Source organism: Lobosporangium transversale (genome assembly GCF_002105155.1).
Source record: "Lobosporangium transversale strain NRRL 3116 chromosome Unknown BCR41scaffold_18, whole genome shotgun sequence".
Classification (NCBI taxonomy): Eukaryota; Fungi; Mortierellomycota; class Mortierellomycetes; order Mortierellales; family Mortierellaceae; genus Lobosporangium; species Lobosporangium transversale.
This window is the reverse complement of record NW_019028996.1, coordinates 250,543-262,117: the sequence shown is the minus strand read 5'-3', so window position 1 is coordinate 262,117 and position 11,575 is coordinate 250,543. Positions and strand designations below refer to the sequence as shown.

At 45.6% G+C, this 11,575-nt stretch overlaps 3 protein-coding genes across 3 annotated transcripts; 1 reads left to right on the top strand and 2 right to left on the bottom strand.

Moving 5' to 3' along the window:
• Positions 1–364: 364 nt before the first annotated feature.
• On the top strand, positions 365–5,787 carry BCR41DRAFT_336416 (P-loop containing nucleoside triphosphate hydrolase protein). The gene is made up of 3 exons (XM_022022031.1): positions 365–492; positions 649–4,105; positions 4,235–5,787. Exons 2-3 carry the CDS (start codon positions 734–736, stop codon positions 5,759–5,761), a joined length of 4,899 nt encoding a protein of 1,632 aa, XP_021881403.1. The 5' UTR covers positions 365–492; positions 649–733; the 3' UTR covers positions 5,762–5,787.
• On the bottom strand, positions 5,619–8,374 carry BCR41DRAFT_422077 (WD40-repeat-containing domain protein). The gene is made up of 2 exons (XM_022030099.1): positions 6,956–8,374; positions 5,619–6,829 (listed from the first exon to the last, which is right to left on the bottom strand). The coding sequence occupies exons 1-2, from the start codon at positions 8,313–8,315 to the stop codon at positions 5,811–5,813; spliced, it is 2,379 nt and encodes a 792-aa protein (XP_021881402.1). The 5' UTR covers positions 8,316–8,374; the 3' UTR covers positions 5,619–5,810.
• A 94-nt stretch (positions 8,375–8,468) lies between these two features.
• Positions 8,469–11,326, bottom strand: BCR41DRAFT_353449 (Fungalysin metallopeptidase-domain-containing protein). The gene is made up of 2 exons (XM_022024149.1): positions 10,565–11,326; positions 8,469–10,167 (listed from the first exon to the last, which is right to left on the bottom strand). The coding sequence occupies exons 1-2, from the start codon at positions 11,177–11,179 to the stop codon at positions 8,626–8,628; spliced, it is 2,157 nt and encodes a 718-aa protein (XP_021881401.1). The 5' UTR covers positions 11,180–11,326; the 3' UTR covers positions 8,469–8,625.
• Between the last annotated feature and the right edge of the window lie 249 nt (positions 11,327–11,575).

The window sequence follows — 11,575 nt, the reverse complement described above, 5'->3', positions numbered from 1 at the left end:
ATCAATGTTTATTCATGCGCATGGATAGAAAGAAGTTTGTTGCACATGCTGCTAACACACGGATCAGGATCAGGCAATAAGCTAAGTTCAAAGATTGATCCAGTAAGCCACAAACACTTCGTCCACCCCACATGTCCAAGAAAGCTTTTCTTCTTTGGGTGATCACATTCCTCTCCTTCACCGCTGTGTTGGATCCATCCCATTCATCCCATCGAACTACAACTCGAATTCATTCATTGTTGTCTTCCTTATCTTCCTCTTCTTTTTTTTTTTTTTTTTTTTTTTTCTTCATTTTTGTCTTCGCGCCATATCCCATTCTCTCTCTCTCCTCTCTTTTTTTTTTTTATTTTTTTTTTTTAACACGGGCTTCTTGGATCACATACTACTTTCATTCCATTTGTTGATTCATTTCTATTTCTTTGACTTGAGTGCAACTATCGGAAGGAAGGAAGATTAGGGGAAAAGGGAAAGAAAGGAAAAAAAAATACAAAGGTACAACATCGCACCTTTTATTCTCTGAATCATTTGGTTTCACCATGAGAATCCTCAAGTTCATTTCATCGCAAAGTTGTCTTCATTTTGTGAACGATCTGATCCATTCTTGATCTAAATCTGCTTTCGTCTTTCATTGCAATCTATATCTTGCAGCGGTAGTGCATGCCTGTAACCAAAAAATAAATAAATTGTTACAACAAAAGGGCTATCTAGTGATCTAAAAAAACCTTTACTCACCATGCCTCCGCGATACCAGCCTCCTCACCATCGCGTGAATTATAACAACAGCAACGTCAACAACCCCAACAACCCACTCTATTTACAACCACTTCCTAGCAGCGACATCTCATCTGCCTCTGCGCCCTACCCTCCTCCCCAGCGCAATCACCCATCATCTTTGGATCAGTCCGGTGCCTCTTCAGACAACTGGAGCTCCGGCCGTGGCTACAACAGCCATGGTAGTGGAAATCGTAGCTTCAATAACAACTATCGCTCTAGTGGACGTGGCGCTCGAGGCGGTGGTCGAGGCGGAAGCGTTTCTGGTGGCCATGGTGGAGCCAGTAGATTCAATGTATCATCTCCTATCAAACAAGACCGGGTCTATCTTTACGATCAACGCCACCTGGACACGACTTATAATACAGATCACTCGAATAGCACCGCAGAAAAAGGTGAACGCTGGTGGGAGAATCCCAAAAATTTCCTCCAGTTTGTTTGTAGAGCAATCGATCCTCCACCACAGTTTGAGATCGTGTCGACTCCAGGATTGCCCTTGAACTGGGTCAGAATGGAGTTTAAAGTCCAAACTCCCGATCCTGATCTTCTAATTGTTGGGAGGGGTGATGGCAAGAATAAAAAGGATGCAGAAAAAATATGCGCGCTTGATATCTGCTACCAACTGGAAAAGCACTCGTTGATCGAATATTATCGTCAATATGGTCGCACTAAAAAGACCTTGACAAAGTCTCCGAAGGATTGGGTTGTAAACTTTTACACCAACAAAAAGGTTGGACTGCCAAAGTATGTCAACAAAGTCGATCCAGAGACAAAAGCTGTCATTTCTACTCTCCAGCATGAAAATATTGTTGGCACTGGTAAAGGATCCACAGAAGAAGAAGCTGAACTCGCCGCTGCAACTCAATTTCAACAAATGGCAATTGCGCGTGGCGTCACTGCTGTTCTTCCGCAACCGGGATCAATCGAGGAGTCCGGGTTTACAGTTGAGGTAGCCAAGAAGTTTGTTGATTATTATATCAGGACACTCTCACTAGGTCCTCCCTATATCGATTATCAGAGCTCAGGGAAGACACATCAGGCTTTATGGCAAGCGGAGCTTTTTGTTCAAGATCGGGTCATAGGTGTTGGCAAAAGGCGCAGCAAGAAGGAGGCTGAGCATCGTGCCTATGTTGATGCTGCTGTCAACATGAAAAAGGAATCAATGGCACTCTGGCAGCAGTTTGAAGCAACCAAAGATAGTAAAGGCAAACATGCAGAAATCGTTCGAGCTGCACCAAACATTCACATTGGCATGGATGAAAATGTGCGTCAAGACATCGAATACATGTTGACCGACCTGAGTCGTCAACCCTTTTTCACAGTTCGACGTCCACAGCTTGGTTCCAATATATCGGATGACCTCACTGCTGAAAAATCAAAGAGGGACCAATCAGCTGCAGTTAATAACGGCAAAAGACAAAATCGACACTTAGTCGGGAAATTGGATGTGCAACAGATGGCTGGAAAGTCTGCTCGGCTCTTCGACCAACTTCAAAACTACCTAAAGAATCCAGCATTGACCAAGCTCCGAGATAGTCGAGCAGCTTTACCCATTGCTCAATATACAGAGGAAATTATCGCGAAAATCCGTGAAAATGATGTTATTGTCCTTGTGGGACAAACAGGGTGTGGCAAGACAACACAGCTACCACAAATCATTCTCGATGAATACATCAAAAACCGTGAGGGGGGTGTCTGTAACATTATTTGCACACAACCACGTAGGATCGCTGCCATCTCTGTTGCCCAACGTGTTGCAGTGGAGCGTGGCGAGCGTATAGGTCAGTCCGTGGGTTATCAGGTACGGTTCGACAATCAACCTCCAGCCCCAGGTGGCTCCATTTTATATTGCACAACGGGTATCTTTTTGCGGATGATGCACAACGAAAATGGCGGCCCTGTCTCAGCAGCAAACGCAGGAGGGTCCGCCACAGGAATGGCGCCGCATGATCCTTTGAGGGACGTTAGTCATATTGTAGTTGACGAAGTACACGAGCGCGATATTGACACGGACTTTTTGTTAGTGCTGTTGAGACAAATGCAACGGGAACGTCGGGCAAAGGGTCTCCCTGTAATCAAGCTTATTCTTATGAGCGCTACGATCGACACTGGCCTGTTTGCGTCCTACTTTGGAGAGGGTTTCAAGGGAGGTCAATGCCCCACAATCTCTGTGCCGGGCAGGACCTTCCCTGTGAAGCAATACTTTTTAAATGATCTCTTGGATGCCATGCATAAGCAGTATCCTCCATCGGCCATAGCATCATTATCGAGGCATGATCAAACTAACAAATATATACAGCGGGAAATGAGTATCATGCCAGTGGGTCCACTTCAACCACACCAGACAAATAAGCCTATGACTAATGCATCACAACAGTATGACAGTGATGACGAAGTAGACGATGTGGACGATGGTGAGCTCGATTATGCAGAGAGTATCTTGGAGCAAGCCAGGAGAGTATCAAGGATGCCACGTGATGAGATTTTAGATGCAGAGATTCCAGCGCACTTAATTGCTATGACCATCTCCCATATTGTCAAAACTAGTCCACCGACTGGGGCTATTCTCTGCTTCCTTTCAGGATGGGAAGATATGCAGGAAGTCTACAGACAGCTACAGAACACGTTTCCTTTGGGAGTTGATTATAATGATACCAATAAGTTCAGGATCCACATGCTCCATTCGACCTTGCCTTCGATCTCTCAGCAGGAAGTCTTTGAGCCTCTTCCGGACTCTGGTATGAGGAAGATTATTCTTGCCACCAATATTGCCGAGACCAGTATCACTATCCAAGATGTGGTGCATGTTGTAGATAGCGCCAAAGTCAAGGAAACAAATTATGATCCAATCAAGAGAATGACAACTTTGCTTCCAACTTGGATCAGTGCCTCGAGTATGAAGCAGCGGGCTGGACGCGCAGGCCGTGTTCAGGAGGGACAATACTATTGTATGATGTCTCATCAGCGACGCGAGCTTCTGGATGCTTTCTCAGTCCCTGAAATGCTTCGTTCAGATCTGCAAGAAATTTGTTTACATATCAAATCTGTGGACAGCTCAACTAAAATTGTCAGTGTGCTAGCGGAAGCGATCCAACCTCCAGATCAACTCAGTGTGTCGGATGCACTGACACAGCTAACGTCACTAGGGGCATTGGATCGCAACGAGAACTTGACACCATTAGGAAGAGTTTTGGCAACGTTGCCAGTAGAACCAAGCTTTGGACGATGCCTGATTCTAAGCTGTGTCTTCCGATGTTTGGACCCTGTGTTGACGTTGTGCGCCTCTCTTGGCAACAAGGATGTCTTTGTGTCACCTTTAACGAAGAAAGATCAGGTCCGCGCAACACATTCTTTTCTCCCTCATCCTCTTTTTCATTCGAGAAATCAAGTTGAATCTCTCTATTTTTTACTAAGACTAATATGAGCTTTCCTTTTTCTTGTACCTTCTCACACTCCGTGATAGGCGGATCGTGCCAAGATGAAATGGGCCAAGGATCTGAATAGCGACCATTTGGCAATGATGAACGCATATAATGCATGGAATGAGGTGCTTTCTCAGGCTGCCACTATGATGGAGAGGACAGGCGAACGTGGAGACCCTACGCGAGCGTCGTTCAACTTTACGGATCAAAACTTTTTGAGCCGACAAGCACTCGAGAATGTGAGGCGGGCTAAGACTCAGCTTTTGGGATTACTAGAAAAGGCCGGTGTAGTCCCCATGATGACTTACCAGATGCGCCAGCAACAGGCATCATCATTTGAGATGGGTCCTGCAGAATATAACAAGAATTCAAATTGTACTCCACTGTTGCGAGCCATGATTTGCGCAGGAGTGTTTCCCAATATCTCATACAAGACTAGCAAGAAAATCCATCGGACACGCCACGATAATACTTGCATTGTCCATCCAGGATCAGTTAATTCGATGAGGGGTGAGAAGATGTTATACCCAGAGCAAATTCCTGAGCCAGGCTCTCTGTATGCATTCTCAACCAAGGTTAGGACAGGAGAGACCCAAATTTTTTTGAGAAATACAACTCGATTGGACCCAATTTCGATCTTACTGTTTGCAGGCGAGAATGATGTAGAAGCTGTTACTCACAATCAGCTGATGGTGGATGGATGGTGGAGGTTTAGTGGATCGGAGCGAACCATCCGGACATTGCGCTCATTGCGCGAACTGATGAATGATGGGTTTGAAAAAATGTTTTTGATTTTGGACCATAAGAGTCGGAATAGTCACTTGCAGCAGGGACGAAACCATTACAATAGACAGCAGCAGCTTAAAAATAACGGCGGCACTGGAGATGATGACTATTACAATGATAGCCATCGTTCGACACCTTCACCCCAACTCGGATATTATGGTGTGGGTCTCGATCTTGGCCCAGGCGGGGGAATGGATGATGGCATGGATATGGACGCGCTTTTGAGTCAAGCAATCGAGTCAGGCAAGGACTGGCTGGACCAGCCTGCAATGGTTCGTCTAGTTGAAGGAGTGGTCGAGCTTCTCCAGAATTCGGATGAGGAGATGATGGCTGGTAATCACAACAGTTATCAAGGTTATTATGGAGGCAGTGGAAATCAGGCCTATAATCCATCTTACTACAACGGCAGCGGTAGTGGCTACAATAGTGGCTATGGTAGTGGAAACAATAGTGGGCGGAACTCAGCAATGGATCATCATCCAAGCCATCCTCCACAGCACATGCCATTTCCTACTAATTCTAGGGCATACGGGAGTGGAGGACCCTATTATCCACCTGGCAGTAATAGTAATAGCCGACCCGGAAGCCGAGCAGGATATTCTTCAGGATCATATGGGTACAATAGCAATTATGGTCCGCATCATGGTCATGGTGGCCATCCTATGCATCCAGGCCATCCTATGCACCCACCGCCTTTTATTCAACAGAGTCAGGACCCACGCGAAATGTGGACTACTAATGCTGGGCAGGGTACCGGTGGTAGTCAGCAGAGTTGGTTCTAGATTAATTTTTCATTAAATTTTTTTTTATCGTCTAAATTTTGTAATATATTTAAATTAAAGCGATATGATTAGTGCTTTCGCTATTGCGCATCCAGATCCAGGCTTGTATGGTGCATTGATGCTCGCGTCTTTGTTGTAGCTCTCCTTGGTATGGTTGCTGTTGTGCTTGATTACCCAAGTAACTAGCCGCAATAGATGGGGGGAGTGGTGCCTGGATGACCCACGTATCTTTCCCATATCTGTGTTTTGGGCTCGCCCCAAACTCAAACACTGCCATCCGTCCATTACATAGTGTACACATGAGTATCGAGCCAGAGCGATTTATTCTGAACATGTGGATCGTACTGTCACTGCCTGCTGTTGCTTCAGGATTTTTCCAGATCGTTTCTCCAGCAGAATAGGCCATCATTCTTCTCAGCCTGGGTCTCGTTTGGTCAATAGTCTTCACTACACGACGAAGTGATGGGTTGATGTCAAGCAAGCGTGTTGTAGCTTGAGGATGGCTGTGGCCATGACTGTGCAGTCCCTGACTACGATCACGTCGGCCCTGGTTCAACGAATAAATATCCAGTGGGCATACTTGGATCCGGTATAAGAACTGGCCGGTCTCTTTGCTCCAAACACAGAGCATCCCTTCTAGTTTAGAGTTTGTCACAATGACTACGTCGGTAATGATGATTTTGCAAGCATATTGCTGGTACAAGTCTGTTTCGAAACGGAGATGGTCTTTGGAGCATAAGGGTTCGTCTAGATCCATAATTAATGTTCCAGTATTGAGGTCATGGATCTGATAACCTTCCGTGATTGATCCTGAACCTATGATCCAACCCCGTCGATGCAAATTGTTGCATTCTTGCTCATGTTTGAAAAGCGAAGCATTGTTGTTTTCAACAGAGACATTGATACCGCCAGCACCATAGATAGCGACTGAGTAGATACCAAGGCCGATGTCTCGTGAAAGGTACAGATCGGGGATCACGCGCAACAATTCACCAGATAGAGCATCCCAGACTCGCAATGTATGATCTGACCCCCCACTTACGACGGTTGTGTTTTTGATATCTACCGCTACGTTTCCATCGCGTTTTATGAAGGAAAGAAATATATATTAGAGTCGCGTGAATTGGTGCATACTTATTGGGCCACGGGTATTCAAACATACAAACAAACGATAAAAATGTGGTTCTTCTTTACCATTCACCCATCCAATATGTCCCAACAATAGCCATCGACTCTGAATAGGTTGCCCATACATTCTGATTTTCTGCGAGAACGAAATCGCAGCGATCATATCATTACTACCGTTACTGTTACTGTTGTCAAAGCTATTTTTCTGTTGGCTTCTGGGATATCTCCATCTCGGATTCACATCCCATACGCGCACCGTTCCATCAATGGAGCAAGATGCTAGTAAGGTTCCTATATCGTTCACAGCCAACCCTGAGATCAAATCTCGATGACTATGCGCTTCATCATCAATGTCTACAAACTCAGAGTCCTTCATCGGCCAATCCAACACCTGCATTAGAGGGCGGTTCCGATCTCGGTGAGTTCGGACACAGATACGTGCTTGTAGAATCAGACAGACATCAGTATAAGAGCACAAACTACAGCTAAGAATATCATCCACTAGTACCGCTTCTTCCCTTTGGATGCTTTGCTGGTCTCCTTCTTTTCCTTCTCTTTGTTGCTGTTGTCGTAAAGTAATCGACCGGGCAATGGTGGTCGAGGCGGGTAATGCAACCTCCAATGGGATTGAGGAGGTATTTTTAAGAGGACTATTTATGTCCCGGCATTTGTGGGCCATTGAGCGAAAGCTGGAGCCGGAGCTGGAGCCGGAGCTGGAGCGGAGGCTACTATCATCATATTGGTCTTGCAAATGATGGTGGTGTTGGTGCTGATGTTGGACAGCAAAATCTCTTTGGCCAATTGATAAAGATTGACATCCTCTGTTTGTAGCATCTTCGACTTTTAATGCTGTCCGCCCTTCAGCTTGACATTGGCTTTCAATATTCTCCAACATAAAGCTGTTCTGTAGGAGCGACTCATGCGCCGAGGCTTGCTGAGGCGATTGATAAGGCTGCACAACTAGTGTGTTGGCTTTTTGATGGATCCATCCGCTGCAGATGCTAAACATCTCTTTCCAATAAGAATTGAACGATGTTGTTATTGAAGGCTTTCCGCATTCCTGCAGGCGCTGCTTTAGCTGTAGTCCATTGAGCGGCCCAAATCCATGCAGCTCATGCTTTTCTGAGTGTTTATATGATGATAGCATTGGTGTAGGTGACAATACACAAGGAAACGCAGAAAGTGTCGCTGTACGCCAAAAGAGATCCTCATATTTTATCACAATGTAATACCAGCGCTTGCAGATAGAGTAGAGGTCCTTTAGGGTGCTCGGGTGCAAGTGAGCAATCTCGAGGAAAATGTTAAGGAGAATCTCATTCGGAAGCTGGCGGCTAGGAAGAGTCTTCTGTAAGGAGGACGCGTTGAAGGCTTGTATTGACGATGCGATGTCCTCTGGGACAATACTATTTACCATAATTATGGACATTGAGGGGAGTTTGGGGTGTAATGGGGATAGGTCCTATATTGGTGAGTTGAAGAAATGGGATTGCAAGACCAAGGAAAAAAAAAAAAAAAAAAAAAAAAAAAAGTTCATGGAACCGATAAAAGGGCGAAACCAAGTGAGTACCTCACCAGTTATGTCAAATGTTCCACACTCTAGGCAAAGTATTTATTTTACGCTTCAATACAAGCCTTGCTACCAACCGTAGGATTTAAGAATAAGTTATTTTTAAACATAAATACGTACTACTCATCTAATATTCATGGTAACATGAAGAAAGAGGTGCGAGAGAGCCTTATTCTTCGCAGCCGACCGGAAGAACGAAACTTTGGGTACGAATACTTCCAAAAGGCGAATTAGCTCCAATAACCCTAGCCTTGGTGCCCAGACCGCGTTTGGAGAATCCCCTCCAGATATCACAGCGGTACTTGCCGCGAGTCAGAATCTTCTCAGCCTGGATTATGGCATCGCGAGCCTGTATGAAGGAAGGCATGCATGGCTGAAGTTTCATACCATCGACTACCAGCTGAAGGGCCAAAGTGTTGGCATAATGAGTCTTGTCCTTTGTGTACCAATTATCTGTGAACGGAAGGCGAAGGCGCAGGTTCTGGTATACTTCAAACAACATCTGAGCCCAGACTTCGCCCTTGGCGTGGACACCCCAGTAGGCGGGACCGTCCATAAACTTGAAGGTCTCAGGATTAGTTTTCATCGAGGTCGAATAAGGAAAGCGACGGATTCCTTTACCACCATTGGCATAAGCGCCCATCTCGAACTCTGACTCATAGGTGTGCTTTTCATTCTGACGGAATAGAGTAGCAAAGAAATCGCCCCATCCCTCACCCATACCACCAGCTTCGCCCCATCCCAAACATCCAGAGTTGGCAGGACCGCCGGTCAAACGAGTTGAGATACCATGAGCATACTCATGGATAATGATCCCGCTCTCAAGGTCGCCGTCGCGTGGCACTTCTGTCACATCCCAGACGTACATGCGCATCTGACCGTGCTGACCATCAGGAGGTGTTGCAAAGTTGGCGTTGTTGTATCCAGATCCGTCCTGAGCATTGGCGATGACAGCATCGTTGCCTATGCCTCCACGTCCGAAATTATTCTCCTGGAAGTTACCAGACTCTTCATCAAAGCCATAATGGTGGAAAACATCGTGCATTTGGTTGTTCCAATAAAACAGATTGGTGACTGCAGCGTCAACATAAGTAGCAGGGTCCTTCTTGAGATCAATCTTGAAATCAAATGTGAGGTGTCCATCCTTGCTAAGCACGCCCTCAGGTTTAGGGTTGTTCTCCCAATCCCTTCCATTCCTTCTATTCTCTCCGGCGAACACATTATTACCAATAGTGGTGGTGAAGTTCTTATTCTGTGCCTGACGATTCCACCCAAGAGGTGAGCCCTTGGGATGCTCTGGGTTGACAACGAGTTTACGCTTACCATCCTCAGGGTCATTCACACCCATGGGATAAACATTGAATGTTGCGTCCGAAACCCAGTCGACAACCTGCATGACCTTGCCAGTCTCGGCGTGGACCTGGACATGAAACCAGTTATCGGTATCCTTCATCTCAACCTGAAGGTCGTAAACAAGCTCCAAAGTGCCCTCCTCGGTCTGAATGTAAGCTTGGTTGACTGGCACCTTGCCATCAGCAGTGAGGGGACAGTTGGTCATCATAACTTCAACTTTGTCGGAGTTGAGTGAGACAGTCGTGACAATGTCCATATCCTCAGGACGAGGAATCTCGATATTGAGAAATCTGGCAAACGACATTAAGGCCTCTTGAGGCGACTTCACATCTTTGCCTTCTGGAGCTCGGATGGGATTCTATTATGGCCGCATTAAATAAGTTAATTGGCGGTTAGAGCCATCAAAAAAAACTAATGCTGTGATAAATGTTGTTGGTAATAACCATCTTATTTGCCATCCTGTATCCTAAAGTCATTGCCATATCCATAATTCATCCTGTGACAGACCATGTGGGTCCAAGAGAGACAATCATAGCCAGTGTCCAACATCAGGATTTACACTGCACATGTGGATATTCTTCAAGCAACCAAGTGGCTGTAATATGTATGCAAGCCTACAACGTTCGCTTTGACCAACTGTAAGTGCAAATGTACAGCGCACATGCCCAAGGCTTGGCATTTCTTGAGTAACTGTTTGTTGGAATGCTTTGTACGCCTCAACTGTTCATGGCAGCTGACATTAAATTTCCCCTTACCTGGCGATGAGGGCTTCCACGGCGCCTTCGACCACCAAAGGCCAACTGACGACCCTGCTCCAAAAGAGACTCGCCTTCCTGTTGGAGCCATTCGCGAATGGTCATCGACTCGCTATTACCATCATTACGACGGACGCTAAAGCTGTCAATGTTGTTGTGATTGCCTTTGTAGAATGAATCACCAAACGAGATGACGTTGCCATCCTTGTCCACATTCACATTGATGTCACCATTTACTACCTCTAGACCGTTGATCACCTGGCGGAGGTACACATGAGTGACACCGTTGTGTTTGGATGTATAAGCGTTCTTAACAACGTAGTCGGACGAAGTCAACTGTTGCTGCACAAAATCAGTGGCCACTTTCTTAGGGTCGGCGGGCGAGCCTGAGAAGAAGGATACAACATCATCGCCATCCATAGTGATAGAGGAAGAAAGAGGTGTAGCGCCACGAGTCATGGCAGCCATAGAAGATGCTGAACCAGCAATGTGGTACTGCTGGTGGCCTAGCTCAGGGCCGAATGGCTGGATGCGAGTACGATGTGCAGCTGCTGTGCCAGCAACAGCGAGCATGGCTGCCAAGAGAGAGTACGACTGTGTCTTTGATATTTTCATTCTTGAAATCAAACAAAAAAGATTGGATGAAAATGGAGAGAGTCAAAGGAGAGAGTGAATCCTTTAAAAAAAAAATAATAATAGCGAAATGAGTGAATGTGTAGTGAAGAGTCCAGAAGTGAGTGAAAACTGAGAGGAAAAGAAAAGACAAAAAGTGACATTTAAAGGTCATTATTGAGACTGCGTAACATTATAGAATTAGTTTTCATAAACTTTATTTTGCATTGAACATGCTATTAAAACTGTGATCATTGAATTTGAAATACCACTGGTGAGCCCGAGAGCCTTTTCATTTCTTGCTTAGCCCATTCAGTTCACACAGCCGATGGAGACGTAATATCGCTTAGAGAACTAGCCACTGTTATAACATCCCAAAAGAAGCAAAAAGTATCTGAC

Bases quoted from the DNA above. Each gene is read 5' to 3' on its own strand.
- BCR41DRAFT_336416 (XM_022022031.1), top strand. From the start codon at position 734: ATGCCTCCGCGATACCAGCCTCCTCACCATCGCGTGAATTATAACAAC. The intron at 4,106-4,234 runs GTCCGCGCAACA...ACTCCGTGATAG, and splicing joins CTTTAACGAAGAAAGATCAG to GCGGATCGTGCCAAGATGAA.
- BCR41DRAFT_422077 (XM_022030099.1), bottom strand. From the start codon at position 8,315: ATGTCCATAATTATGGTAAATAGTATTGTCCCAGAGGACATCGCATCG. The intron at 6,830-6,955 runs GTAAAGAAGAAC...ATGGAAACGTAG, and splicing joins ACATATTGGATGGGTGAATG to CGGTAGATATCAAAAACACA.
- BCR41DRAFT_353449 (XM_022024149.1), bottom strand. From the start codon at position 11,179: ATGAAAATATCAAAGACACAGTCGTACTCTCTCTTGGCAGCCATGCTC. The intron at 10,168-10,564 runs GTAAGGGGAAAT...CGGCCATAATAG, and splicing joins GTGGAAGCCCTCATCGCCAG to AATCCCATCCGAGCTCCAGA.